This window comes from Podarcis erhardii (genome assembly GCF_964252035.2).
Source record: "Podarcis erhardii genome assembly, chromosome: 3".
Classification (NCBI taxonomy): domain Eukaryota; kingdom Metazoa; phylum Chordata; class Lepidosauria; order Squamata; family Lacertidae; genus Podarcis; species Podarcis erhardii.
This window is the reverse complement of record NC_138507.1, coordinates 94,593,854-94,608,366: the sequence shown is the minus strand read 5'-3', so window position 1 is coordinate 94,608,366 and position 14,513 is coordinate 94,593,854. Positions and strand designations below refer to the sequence as shown.

The window sequence follows — 14,513 nt, the reverse complement described above, 5'->3', positions numbered from 1 at the left end:
TCAGAAACAGGGAGGGCGATAAAAAGGTGGGATGGGGAAGGGGCCTACTCTGAATCACTCTGGCCGGGAGCAGAACCCAGGAGACCCCAGAGGGGAGACCCCACCACTTTCTCCCTGGAGTGGAAGGAAGCCAGCAGTGCCTCCTATTCGCTGAGAGGCTGTTGTGGAGAGGCTTCTGCCGAGGAGGTGGCAGATCCAGCCTCAAAGGAGTGCAACGCCATGGCGGCGGCAGCAGCAGCAGTGGCTGGAGATACCTTATTTAGAGCCCGTGTGGATCCTGCCGCCTAAGGCAGTTGCCTCACCTTGCTTCATGGGCGGGCCGGCTCTGGACTGTAGTTCATCCTTAGCTGGAGGGTCAGAGATTCGCCACACCTGCACGAAACAGGCTTTTCTATAGCTTCCAGATGTTGGTTGGCCACTGGGGGCCTCCCGGCTCATTTTTTATAACAATACTTTCTTGGGCTCCATGATCACTGCAGATGGTGACAGCAGCCACGAAATTAAAAGACGCCTGCTTCTTGGGAGAAAAGCAATGACAAACCTAGACAGCATCTTAAAAAGTAGAGACATCACCTTGCCAACAAAGGTCCGTATAGTAAAAACTATGGTTTTCCTAGTAGCGATGTATGGAAGTGAGAGCTGGACCATCAAGAAGGCTGATCGCCGAAGAATAGATGTTTTTGAATTCTGGTGCTGGAGGAGACTCTTGAGAGTCCCATGGACTGCAAGAAGATCAAACCTCTCCATTCTGAAGGAAATCAGCCCTGAGTGCTCACTGGAAGGACAGATCCTGAAGCTGAGGCTCCAATACTTTGGCCACCTCATGAGAAGAGAAGACTCCCTGGGAAAGACCCTGACGTTGGGAAAGATGGAGGGCACAAGGAGAAGGGGACAACAGAGGATGAGATGGTTGGATAGTGTTCTCGAAGCTACCAGCATGAGTCTGACCAAACTGCGGGGGGCAGTGGAAGGCAGGAGGGCCTGGCATGCTCTGGTCCAGGCGGTCACGAAGAGTCGGACACGACGAAACGACTAAACAGCAACACTGAAAAGTCACCCCACCACCCTCCTGCTGGGTCTGCAGCGACAAGCGCCTCCAGAGTCCTAAGGTGAACCATTTCCCCTCTGCATGGACGGCTAACAAGGGATCTCACGGCCTGATTTCTGGCCGAGATTCCCGCCCAAACGCCGCGGCCTCCAGTGGGGCTCGAGGGGCGGCGTTTCCTCGGCCTCCGCAGCAGCCGCGAAAGCGTCGAGGGAGCGGCCTCCTTCTCATATAAACTCGCGCTGGCCTCTCCACGGCGCTGCTTCTCTCTGGCGCTACGACAGCCGCCACCGCCATGGCCGGCTCCGCTCTTCAGTCGCTGCCCAAGCCTCGTCCCGGCTGGCTTTTGGCCTCCGCCGGCCTGGCCGTCCTCCTCACGCTGGGGGCTGCCGCAGCCTGGCGCCGGCGGAGGCGCCTCCGTCCAGGGCGGCGGGAGCTCAAGCCGGTGGGAAGGGTCTCGGGCCTTTTCATCTACCCGGTCAAGTCCTGCCGCGGGCTGGCCGTGGAGAGGGCGGAGGTGACCGAGCTGGGCCTCCGCAACGGGGAGCTGGGCGACAGGTGGGTGTGCAAGTCGGGAGGCGTCGCTTTTTCTTGCTTCTGTGGGTTTCCCACCCCACACCCCAGCCTCCCTTCTAACTTGCTTTCCTCCCAAACTTTTGGAGAAGCGTGTGGACAGGTGTTTTAAGAACGCCCGCGTCAAATTTTTCTTTATCGAATTTAGATACAGCCTTTGATCCCAGGATCGTGCGCCTGTTTACTCGGACTAAGTGCATTTTGGGGCTTGCTCCCAGGCAAGTGTGCAAAGGATCGAAGTGTGCATTTTGATGCTGCTTAACCCCCTAGGCGAGCTTGCATAAGATTGTAGCTGTTTGCGCAAATCCTTTGCACACTTTCGTGGGCATAGCCAGGATTTGGGCGGGGGGGGTAAGATTTCCTGTTAGTGGGGGCTGAACCTCAGTTAAGTACAGTGGTATCTCGGGTTAAGTACTTAATTCGTTCCGGAGGTCCGTTCTTAACCTGAAACAGTTCTTAACCTGAAGCACCACTTTAGCTAATGAGGCCTCCTGCTGCTGCCGCGCCGCCAGAGCACAATTTCTGTTCTCATCTTGAAGCAAAGTTCTTAACCTGAAGCACTATTTCTGGGTTAGCGGAGTCTGTAACCTGAAGCGTATGCAACCTGAATAGCATGTAACCCGAGGTACCACTGTACGTATTTTTCTTGATTTTTTTTATTTAGGGGGGCAGCTGCCCCCAGTTGGCTATGCCCATGCACACTTCCACAAAAATCTTCTAGTACAGCATGCTTGTGGGATCTATTCCATTTATTTACTGGAACCCTGAGTGTCACAGTCGGAGCCAGTTGTGAAGAACATACAGTTAACAATTCCTGGATCAGGGATTTGTTTTTGAGGAGTAGAACTGCAATGAGTTTACAGTCCTTCCACACAGAAGTCCAGCCCTATTGTAAAGTTGGAAGGGACCCCGACAGTCATGTAGTCCAATGTAGGAATCTCAACCAAAGCTTCCATGACAGATGGCCATCTAACCTCTGCTTTTAAAAACTTCCAAGGAAGGAGAGATCACAATCTCCTGAGGGAGTCTGTTCCACTGTCAGACAGCTCTTACTATTCAGAAAGTTCTTCCTGATGTTTAGTTGGAATCTCCTTTCTTGTAACTTTGAAGGCGAAGCCATTGCTTCAAGTCCTGCCCTCCAGAGCAGGAGAAAACAAGCTAGTTCTGTCTTCCACATGACAGCCCTTTATATAAATTGCTTGATTCACAGTAAAACGAAACTGCTCCAAGTGAGATAAAGGTTACAGCTGCCCGTGCCTGTTCTGGAAATAGGTTCTTTTAAACAGCACTTTGCTGTGAAAAAGAGAAGCACATACCATAGTCAAAACACCCTGAAAGTGCCAAGTTAAGCTTAATCTCCTTTCACTCTCCCAACACACAGACTCCTGCCCCCATGAGCCTTTTTACATGGAAGAAAACAAGGGTAGTGGCAGAGGGTGGAATATAATGGCATTTTTACCTGGTTATGATGTGCAACTCAGACTGTGAGTAGGGACTTAACCCTTTTCTTCAGAATGTAAGACCTTTTGAATCTTGACACCTTTCACCCTGGCTTTCCTCTTCTCCAGTTGTACAACTCAGTACAGTTCTTGGTGCTGGCATTCCCTGTTGTTGGTGTTTTGCTTTCTGTCAGGCTGTATCCTGTCCCTCCCGAAAGAGAAGTGAGGAGCTTTCTCCACTGTACAGTGGTACCTCGAGTTACATACGCTTCAGGTTACATACGCTTCAGGTTACAGACTCCGCTAACCCAGAAATAGTGCTTCAGGTTAAGAACTTTGCTTCAGGATGAGAACAGAAATCATGCTCTGGTGGCGCAGCAGCAGGAGGCCTCATTAGCTAAAGTGGTGCTTCAGGTTAAGAACAGTTTCAGGTTAAGAACGGACCTCCGGAATGAATTAAGTACTTAACCCGAGGTACCACTGTACTTACCATGCTTCTTTCTCCTTAGGGTTTTTGCTTGGTTTGCTTCTTCCCCTTTTAACAGAGCTTTGGCAAACAGAAAACATCAGAGGAAGCTCTTCAAGACATGGCATTAAACATTATCACCTGCTATTTGCAACAGATGAAAGTGCTGTTGTTAAAGGGGCAGCTACAAGGGCCATTTCAAAAACTGACAAGCGTATTCTTCCTCTTCTTTCACCTGCTTCACCTTTCAATAGAGCAAAAAAGTATTGTGGCACCATGAAGAATGAAATGTATGTCTTAAGCTTTTGTGGGCTACTGTCCATTTCCATCAGATGTATAAAGCCTTATCAGCTTTCAATTTTGGTCTGTTTCTAACTCAGGTGTTGGCTTGTAATAAAAGAAGATGGACATACAGTGACCGCTCGGCAAGAGCCTCAGCTAGTATTGATTTCTGTCTCCAGTGAAAATAGCTGTTTAACTCTGAGAGCTCCAGAAATGAAGGATCTTCGTATTCCCGTCCAACTATCGGTCAAAAACCCAGTGCAGAATTGCAGGTGCTTTAGACTTCCCTGTATGTCACCTCTTAGTTGTTGTACATAATATTCCCCACCCCACCAAGCTACAGTAATAGAGTTGGCTTAAAAGGCAATCTTCCATTCTAAAAAATCTTGACAATAACCACAAGGGGACACCTGTGAATGACATTAATTTTTGTGTGCGCGATGCAACTGATTTTCAAGTATTGAGCCTTATTGTCCATTCTGAAGAGTTACCACAAACTATGCTTCTGTATGTAGAGGTTTTCTATATTTAACCCTAAACTGCTTTAGGAAGTGTAGTTTTTGAACATGTGAGCTCCTCGGCTTTGTATATGTTTTCTCTAGTAGGGCAAATGACCGGTATGGGTGCGGATTTCCATTTGAGAAAATGATTAGCTCCCCCCCTTCTCCAGCATTGTAGTATTAATTATGTTAATTACAGTTGTTAGGAAAGATAGTACTGATGCCTCCCACAAATCTTGCAGGCTGTTCGGCTTTGATGTCCAAGGCAGAGACTGTGGAGAAGAAGCAGCTCAGTGGATCACAACCTTCCTGAAATCAGAACCATACCGTTTAGTTCACTTTGAGCCAAACATGGTTCCTCGGAATTCAAAAGATCTTATGGAACCTTTCCGACCCACTGATAAGGTTAGAAAGCAACTTTGTAGTGATTTGGAGCGTGCCACACTCATGGTTTTGTAGTGTGAGTTTGCTTTTCAAAGGTTATATTCTTTTGTCTCATGAGTTTAACCAACCAACCTACTGTTGGTTTAAGTTGAGTAGTAATGACCAATATAAATGGATTGCAGGCAAATAAGTTATATTTGCAGGTTGGTGCTGGAAGACCCCTAGTACAAGCTTAAAACAACTGGATTTTGGTTCCAATAGAATATTGTTTGAACAATGGAATTTGCTATAAGAAGTTTTTGTTGCTTTAGTTAGATGTTGCCTTTACATTAACAGATCCATTATATCCTTTGCTTATCCTTTCTCACCATTTTATCAAGTCTAAACTTGTTTTCCAAAGACCGGCTTGACCAAACTAGTGACCTCTGCCTTTGAAAAGCAAGTGGGAAATTCCTACATATTTGGGGGCTGTTGCGTTGAGGGATACTAAACAGACAGGTGTTTCTAGTTGTCAAGCTTTCTTCAGAGATAAGCATAATGTTGATCACTTACATTAAACTGCAGTCCATGAGCCTGATAATCTCATTAGCTAAATGCTGCTCTCCTAGTTCTCATTCTCAGTTCATTTTTAATTTGTACGCTGCCTTTCTACATAAGGCATAGAAATGGGGGGGGGGGGAGTATAACAAAGATCATATGTCCTGCAACAATCTGATTCAATACAAATAATTCATAATGAAAAATGTAAATATATAAAAATAAGCAACTAAAGTAGTCCTGTTCCTGGGAAAGTAGTTGTTTATGTATTAAATAAATTTATAGACTGCTTCACAACGGAAAGCTATTGAAGCAGTGTACCTGCTAAAAACAAAATAGAAGATGGAAACATGTTCTGAAAACAATAAAATAAATTCAACTTACTTAAAAACAATAAAACAATTCATACCAGCTCTAGAAGCAGCATGACAATTTCATCAGAGATGAACTTGATTAAATGACATGAGTTACACCCCAGGGAAAGTCTTCCTAAACAAAAATGTACACACCTTAAGTCCCTATTATACCTTTAAGCTGAGTGTCTTCTCAGTGCTGGCAGCCGCTTGTGGTGTTTATTCTCCCAAGCCTTTTATGTATTGTAATCTATTGTGTATTTTATTGTTTCTGTAAATCTCCCTAGAAGCCTTGTTAAAGGGTGGTATACAATTTTTAAATAACTAAAATGTTGGGGATTTTCTTGAAAAAAATTGAAGTGCAAAATTTCCCTATGCAAATTGGAAAAATTGGCATAAGGTAATTTGCATCAGAAAGTTTCGGTTTCTATTGGGAAATTATCCAGTGCCCTAGAGCAGTGAAGGAGAACCTATCCCATGGGTCTAATGAGGCATGGTAGATCCCTCCCCATTTGCCCTATAGCAGGCATAGGCAAACTCGGCCCTCCATATGTTTTGGGACTACAATTCTCATCAACCCTGACCACTGGTCCTGTTAGCTAGGGATCATGGGAGTTGTAGTCCCAAAACATCTGGAGGGCCGAGTTTGCCTAGGCCTGGCCTACAGTATGGTTTGGTCCCAAACCACACACCCCTGATGTCATGATAGGTAAACCCACAGAGCCAAAATAAAAAGGGGAAATCAGGAGTGCACTTAGAGCATACTCCTGATTATTTCTTTGAAGCTGAATTACCTGATGGGCAGCTCTGTCAAAAGCTGCCTGTGGGATGTTTGGGAATTCTGGATCCAGCCCCTTGGCTCCAGTTTCCTACCCTTGCCCTACAGAGTGACCTAATTTAGCATGTTTGTTTACCGGGCTAAAGACTTTGGAACTGCTGCTGTTGCCTAATACTTCTGCAGTTGCCATCAATTAATTGCTGCTATTTGAACTTCGAGAACGTTCTCTGCCACACCACTACTTGTATAGATATGTCTGCTTTGCGGCAGCCAACTCCAGTATTCTTGCGAGCCATGACATTTACTATCCGCCATAAATAGTCTAAAAAAACCACCATCAGACAACATGATTCTTTCACAAGGAGGAAAGGCTTTTTAATCATTTTCCAAGTAGCTACTGGCCCAGAGCATTACATACAAATCCAACAGACCCAATACTAAAACTGAAAATCTTTGAGAACCATTTCCCCTATACCAGTGGTCAAATATTTTATCCACACCTTCTGCTGTAAGGGGCCTTTAATGGTCATTACCAATTCAGGCTGGCCTTTTAAGCAAACATTTAAATAATCGTTGAACTTTCTGATCCTTTTGTTTGTTTTCTTTTAAATCTGAGCTGTTAATAGTTTTATTCCGCCTCTGCTAGGAGGAAAGTTGTTGTTTTTTCCTTTTTGTTCTGTAAGCAGCCCAGAGAATATCTGTTAATGGACAACCATGTACGTTTTAATCAATAAATAAAATGGCAATCAGCCACTGCCAGATTAAATGCTGTCTGTCTTACAACAACCTCTCTCTCTCTAGATTGCCTATCCTGACTGTAGCCCGGTTATGGTGCTTTCTGAAGCGTCTTTAGAAGAATTAAATACCCGATTGGATAAGAAAGTTACAATACGCAACTTCAGACCAAACATTCTGGTCACAGGTTGCAGTTCTCATGAGGAGGTAATACATGGACTATCCCCCTCACCAAACAATACCTTTCCATTTGTATATGTCAGAGAGATAAAGAATTATATGACCTTCCATGAACATTTGAAGCCCTGTACTGGGAAGCTTTTATTGTGTGATGTTCTCTTTGTGTTTTTGTATATTCTGTTGGAAACCGCCCAGAGAGGCCGGGGCAACCTAGTCAGATTGGGGGTGGGGTGTGTGTGTTACAAAAAAAATCAAATCACCGTATTTTTCGCTCTATAAGACGCACCAGACCACAAGACGCACCTAGTTTTTGGAGGAGGAAAACAAGAAAAAAAATATTCTGAATCTCAGAAGCCAGAACAGCAAGAGGGATCGCTGCACAGTGAAAGGAGCAATCCCTTTTGCTGTTCTGGCTTCTGTTGATAGCTGTGCAGCCTGCATTCGCTCCATAAGACGCACACACATTTCCCTTTACTTTTTAGGAGGGAAAAAGTGAGTCTTATAGAGCAAAAAATACGGTATTATTTTTAAACTGTCACTTTTGTATTTATAAGGGTGCAAGTTTCTATATGCAAGTAGAACTCTTTAGTGCAGCCTTGGGCTCCTTCGGGGGGAAGGGCAAGGTATAAATTTAATAAACAAATAAAAAATATGAAATAAAACACATTCTACATGCAAAGGTTACAAATGACCTAATATTGTGAACGCTATATTTCCACAGGATACCTGGGATGAGATAACTATTGGTGGTGCAGAAATGAAAGGTGCAATGGGCTGCCCCAGGTAAGCAATTTCGCATTGCATCTGAAGAAGCAAGGAAGTACTTGAGGTTGCTGTTACCTCATTCTGTTTCTTCATTACAGGTGTATACTTACTACTGTTGATCCAGACACGGGCATCATGGACAGAAAAGAGCCTCTTGAAACCTTGAAAAGGTAACAAAAATTTTCCAAGTTCCTCCTCCGTCATCTGAGTAGGTAGACTAATGATTGTCTGCAGCTCTCAAAATGTGATCATGTCTTGAAATCCTGGTTCTGTGGGAATTCTCTCTGCATTTTAGTGAGGCAGTAAACTTGCAAAACTAGACTAAAAATAATACATTATTTGTTGAACTGACCATTCTGAATGCTTACTAATATGAAATCTGTCAACAAAACAACTTTTAAGAGTGCAATGTGCTCTGCTTTTTCTCTTTAATGTTCCTAATGATCTAATGGTAATAGCTGAACCAGCGAGTATTATTATATAATAGTAAACAACAAATTAATATTTAGAATGAAGCATGCCAGCTGCTTTTCTGGTCAACAAAGCATTCAGTAATGACAATAATATGTTGTTATTGTAGGTGAGTATGATGGCATGCTTGTTTAGGATCAAGATGACTAGTACAAGCCTCTACTCAGAAGTAACCCTCATTTAGTCCAGTGGTACCCATTCCCAGATAAATGTGCAAAGAATTGCTGTGTGGTGGCGCAGCAATAAAACTACTAGCACATTTGGAAAGCTAAGCAGGGTCTGGCATGGTTTCAAAGGGAACATGGTCTGGGTTTCCTGCCTTGCAGGGGGTTGGACTAGATGACCCTCCTGGTACCTCCCAGTTCTACATTTCTATGATTTGAGCTGAAATGCCCTAACACTTTGGCTCCAGCCTTATTTTTTAAAACTAGAAAACGTCTTGTGGCACCTTACAGACTAACATTTACAGTATTAGGCACAGACTTTCATGGACTATAGGCTACTTCATCAGATGCAGATTGGACATGGACAGTAAACCTCAAAAACATATCCCATAAGAAATGTGTTAGTATTTAACGTGCCACAGACCTCTTGGGTGTTTTTGCTGCAAAAGACTAACACCGTAATCCTCTGCAAAAAATTTAAGCAGTAGCTCAATTGGTTAGAGCACGGTGTTGATAACTCCAAGTTTACAGGTTTGATCCCTGTATGGGACAGCTGCATATACAAGCATTTCAGGGGGTTGGACTAGATGATCCTCAGGGTCCCTTCCACCTCTAGTTCTGTGATTCTAAATATTAAAGAGCCTCTTAATTAAGTGTGCTTCATTTGCTATAATGTTTTTCACAACAGCTCTGATTAATCAACAAATTTGGCCCTCTGATGTGTAAGTAAAACACTCAAAACGAAGTCCTGTTGACCTGAATGCAACCAGTTTCCATGCAACTAGCATGCAATGGAATTCTGAGCAGGTTTACTCAAAAGTTAAGACCTATTGATTTCATCAGTGCTTGCTCTCTAGTAAGTACATTAATTTGGCAGTGGTTTTCTCTCTGTGAGATGTCCTTTCCATCTACTCCCCAAAGTAATTGTTACTAATTTGCCAATCATGAATGTAACAAAGTGAAACTTTTTATATGCTTGGAAATCCTGTATTTCTATCAGCTTCTTACCAAAATGTTTTCTTAGTCACTTAACTTGAAAACAAGCATATTTAGCTATTTTGTGGATGGCTTATTGTCCTCTAATCTTCTTTACAGTTACCGCCTGTGTGATACATCTGAACGGCACATATACAGAACACACCCTCTCTTTGGATGGTATTTCGGAATTGATAAAACAGGAACAATTCAAGTTGGAGATATGGTGTACAAGGCAATCTGATGGTGTAAAATACATCATAAAAGGAACTATTTTGTACGTTTTTTATGAAAACTGTGCCAAAAATAATTGTTTGGGGGCCTTTTTAAATGAATCTTTTCTACCTTATATTCAACAATAATAAATGTGGTGTTTTAAGACAAACCATGGGTTTATTTTATTTATTTTTATTAATTTTCCAGATTATTAAAAATCATACCAAATTAAGTTAATGTAATAAAATATCTTAAAATCAAGTTTCCCGCTTTTGTTCTGAACATACTATCATCATCATTTCTTCACATTGCTGAATCATTTCTTATGTAGAGTCGAGTTGACATCCTTCACTTGCCATTAAACATTCCTACAGCTACCCTCTTTTTTCACCTAACAGCACCTCCATTACATCTTATAAATAAGTAATCTGTTTTACGTATGCAGTCCTTCAAGCTGCTCTTCTGGTCGACATAGCATTCAGTAATGACAGTAATATGCTATTATTGTAGGTGAGTATGATGGCATGCTTGTTCAGGATCAAGATGACTAGTGCTTGATTTATGAGAGTATCACTTGATGCTCTTGCGTTCATTTTGAAAAGATATCTATCTATCCATATTTTGCAAATTAAAAAGATACTTTTATACTATGGTATGTTCTTCTTGTTGTTGTTGTTGTTGTTTAGTCGTTCAGTCGTGTCCGACTCTTCATAACCCCATGGACCAGAGCACGCCAGGCACTCCTGTCTTCCACCGCCTCTCGCAGTTTGGTCAAACTCATGCTGGTAGCTTCGAGAACACTGTCCAACCATCTCGTCCTCTGTTGTCCCCTTCTCCTTGTGCCCTCCATCTTTCCCAACATCAGGGTCTTTCCCAGGGAGTCTTCTCTTCTCATGAGGTGGCCAAAGTATTGGAGCCTCAGCTTCAGGATCTGTCCTTCCAGTGAGCACTCAGGGCTGATTTCCTTCAGAATGGATAGGTTTGATCTTCTTGCAGCCCTTGGGACTCTCAAGAGTCTCCTCCAGCACCAGAATTCAAAAACATCTATTCTTCGGCGATCAGCCTTCTTGATGGTCCAGCTCTCACTTCCATACATCACTTACTGGGAAAACCATAGCTTTAACTATACTGACCTATACTGAAATGTTTAAATGTTTATTTGATTGTCCTTGAATCTTCCTGCCACACCCTTTGAGAACCACTGTGATAAGCCAATGGTTTGGCTTTGCATTACATGCAAACTGACTTCAGGTTTAGAGGATCAAGACTGAGAAAACAGAAAAGGACAAGAGTTTGTGTTCAGTATCTTTTTCATTGCAACACAGCTTGCATTATCTTCTGTTGTGCGTAGTAGTGCTAAGTTTGTTTGGAACGATGCTCACTTATTCCAAAGTCCCCCCCAAAATTGGCGGAATTTCAAGTTCTCCAGAACTATTCGTTAGGCAAGACCATGCAAAAGTTGAGATAGAGGGTGACTGGACAAGGAATAATAAACAAAAATTAGGCCAGGTGTTAAAGCCACAAGATCTGCTTACAGACTGAGTTGGAAGTGGAGATAGCAGGCTCAGTTTTCTTCTGGGTTGAAGAAATAAAAGATAACTATTGTTCCATTGGTTTGAAAAGAATATTGCTGGACTTTGTTTTGTTTTTCATCTTGTTCAACCACCCCATAACTTGTATAAACCCTGATACAGGGTTGAAAAGTTTGCCACGTTTTGGTACTTTTGGGTTCATCCTACCCTGTGAATGTTAGAGGTTGTTTCCTAAGCACCCCGACTCCCCTTGTTCTTTCATGTGCTTAGAAGAATTGTACCGATTGCAATTGTTGCAAGTGATCTGATATGGGAAACATTTAAATGTATAAAAAGTGTCCTACTTGCATAAAATCATTGGACTGAAGTAGCAGAGATAAATTATTTGCAAACATTGTCCAAAGTTTTTATAGTAGCTAGTAAACTGAACTAAATGTATACATGTGTATCTAATGTGGAGTCTTTATAGCTTTTTCACATGGTAAAAGTGCCTCGTTTTCCAACTGCCCTGCTGCCTCATATCCCAGTGCAAATGTCCCAGCAAAATGTACAGTGAAGCTTGAAGAAACTGGAACTTAGGTTACAATCCTATACACTTCTGAGATTAAGCCCCATTGAATTAAATTGTGAACTTACACCTCAGTAGACATGTATAGGATTCCACATCAAGACTGTAGTCTTTTGTATGCTCTCCTGAGAGTAAGCTTCATTGACCTAGTAGGACATACTTCTGAATAAGCATACTGTACAGCAGATAGTGCTGTTAACTAGAAACCACCAGTCTGTGTATTCCTTTGTATGTGAAAATGATAGATTTCTGTCTTGGAGAAGAGTAGCAAAGGTTGATAGCTGTTAGAAGAGCAATAATTATTTCAGTATCTCACCAAAAAATAAAAGGACCAAAATAGTGCAGCTATATACTTTTCTTTCTTTTTTTAAGGCCTTTTATGGTGGTGAGAAGCAACTTCGTTCTACAGCCAGTTTTAGTTATGTTAATAAATGTCTCTCTGTGTTAGGGAGTTTAAAAACAGCAAAAAGAATAAGCTTCAAATGACCCTCATAGTCCCTTCCAACTCTACAATTCTATGATGTTGGGAATAATTAACTATAAAACACATTTAAAGGCCTGGGCTATGCCAGTAGGTTCCAAACACCCAAGTAATCTTTCTTTTATATTTTACCAGATAAGACTTCAATAAGCTTAACTTTTATCTCTGAACTTTGTCACCATAGTTTTTTCCTATAAAAACAACAGACTCTTAACAGTATAATTCCCAGCAGATTGTCACTGAGAGAGGGAAATATTAAAGGAGTTGAGTTCTTAGTATAAATGGTTACTTTTTCCAAAGCAGAAGTTTAATGTAGAATGAAACACAACTCAAGCCCAATGTAATTAAATTTGTTTTTTTTTTTTTAAATATACTTGTCTTAACTGCCGTTCACAAGGGAATTGTTCTGATCTAGCTGTGCAGTATCCCAATATATGTCATTGGACAGCTCATAAATAGTTGATTCCTGCTTAAGCTGAATATACTTGTTCTAAAAACAAATCCTGATAGTCTTCTGCGCAATAAGCCCCGTATCAGGAAGTTTTTAATGTTTGATGTTTTAGTATGTTCTGATATATGCTGTGAGCTGCCCAGAATAGCTGGGAAAATCCAGCACCAGATGGGGTATAAATAATAAAATTATTATTATTATTAAGATTCACCTTACGGTCCCTGGGTGGGTTACAACATTGAAGCACAAGATTAAAAGGGTTAAAATTTCTTGCAATCACGAAAATAAGGTGGGTCTGAAAAATAAAACACTTCAAATGTCAAAAGCCAATGCAAAATGGTTCTTGAATTAGCATTGTAATATTTTGTTCTTTGAAGCACCTTCATGTGTTTTCCAGTCAATAAATTATTCCTCTACCTCAATATCTTGGAGCAACAGGCTATAATGTATGCATGTATAGAGGTATTGCTCTAAAAAGGACTACTTCAGATGTGATTGTTTCCTTACATGTGAGTGTACATGACTACCTAAATTCTGTAGGCGGCTTTGGAAATTTCAGCTCCCCATAGGACTCTTTCATTTGATGTAAATACACTATGTTGTTACAAAGTCTGCCAGTATGATTCCCCCCCCCCCAAACCAGGCAACATGCCCAGATTTAACCTGAAGTTAGTTTTGGAAAGGAACAATCAGTTTACTTTTCATATATACACACACAGGAATGATCCCCAAACTGGAAAATATGGCATATTAATCAGTTAATACCCAACTGGAAGAAATGGATGTTTCAAGTGGAAGATGCACTTTTGCACCTATATGGGAGCTGCCTTCAGTGCCTAAGGGGAACTGGGAGAGAGGTGAAAACAAAATAAAAAAATTCCTTCCAGTAGCACCTTAAAGACCAACTAAGTTAGTTCTAGGTATGAGCTTTCGTGTGCATCTGAAGAAGTGTGCATGCACACGAAAGCTCATACCTAGAACTAACTTAGTTGGTCTTTAAGGTGCTACTGGAAGGAATTTTTTTATTTTGTTTTGACTATGGCAGACCAACATGGCTACCTATCTATAACTGGGAGAGAGGTGGACTGTCTTTAGTCTCCCTCTCTGCCATTTGTAGTGAAAGAATGTGTGGATTTGGGAAGGTGACAGAATTAGGGCATCTACAAAGTCCCATCCATCACTGTGGGTACCATGATGTATATAATCTGGTATTCTGGCTGACCTGAAAGGAAAGTGGTAAAGTGTTCCAACACAAAGAGTAAAAACTCATTGATTTGGTTTTTTTTTAGGTTTCTGCCTAATAACTTTTTCATGTTGAGCCCTGAAAGTGGAGTGTTTCTATTCTTTCAGCTGTTTTCTTTGGGAGGTGTGTGTGTGTGTGTTTCCTCCCTCCCCAAAATACAGCTCTCTGGGTTGCCAAGAAACCCAACGGTGAGAGTAAGCACACATGCAGACGCTTGGGTTGCAATCCCGTAGGCACTTACCCAGGAGTAAGTCTCACTGAACTCAACGGGGCTTGCTTTGGAGTAGGTCTGCCCAAGAAGGCAACACCAGCTGCCATAGCGTCTGGATAAAGGCGGGGGCGCCTGCAGCGACGGCGCCTGCCAAGCGAGAAGCT

The 14,513-nt window shown here is 42.1% G+C and overlaps 1 protein-coding gene and 2 long non-coding RNA genes across 3 annotated transcripts; 1 reads left to right on the top strand and 2 right to left on the bottom strand.

Annotated features, from left to right (window-relative positions):
- The first annotated feature begins 1,307 nt into the window (after window positions 1-1,307).
- On the top strand, window positions 1,308-10,032 carry LOC309339634 (mitochondrial amidoxime reducing component 2-like). Its single transcript, XM_081857837.1, has 7 exons — window positions 1,308-1,603; window positions 3,904-4,077; window positions 4,548-4,710; window positions 7,159-7,299; window positions 7,994-8,055; window positions 8,136-8,207; window positions 9,768-10,032. Exons 1-7 carry the CDS (start codon window positions 1,341-1,343, stop codon window positions 9,889-9,891), a joined length of 999 nt encoding a protein of 332 aa, XP_081713963.1. The 5' UTR covers window positions 1,308-1,340; the 3' UTR covers window positions 9,892-10,032.
- On the bottom strand, window positions 2,350-3,897 carry LOC309339648. The gene is made up of 2 exons (XR_014155496.1): window positions 3,527-3,897; window positions 2,350-3,265 (listed from the first exon to the last, which is right to left on the bottom strand). It is a non-coding gene; the product is annotated as an uncharacterized lncRNA (long non-coding RNA).
- A 7-nt stretch (window positions 10,033-10,039) lies between the features above and the next one.
- On the bottom strand, window positions 10,040-14,492 carry LOC309339662. The gene is made up of 2 exons (XR_014155513.1): window positions 14,380-14,492; window positions 10,040-11,130 (listed from the first exon to the last, which is right to left on the bottom strand). It is a non-coding gene; the product is annotated as an uncharacterized lncRNA (long non-coding RNA).
- Window positions 14,493-14,513: the final 21 nt, after the last annotated feature.

Excerpts from the sequence above, each read along its gene's own strand:
- LOC309339634 (XM_081857837.1), top strand. The coding sequence starts at position 1,341 with ATGGCCGGCTCCGCTCTTCAGTCGCTGCCCAAGCCTCGTCCCGGCTGG. Across the intron at positions 1,604-3,903 it reads AACGGGGAGCTGGGCGACAG|GTGTTGGCTTGTAATAAAAG; the intron begins GTGGGTGTGCAA and ends TTTCTAACTCAG. Across the intron at positions 4,711-7,158 it reads CTTTCCGACCCACTGATAAG|ATTGCCTATCCTGACTGTAG; the intron begins GTTAGAAAGCAA and ends CTCTCTCTCTAG.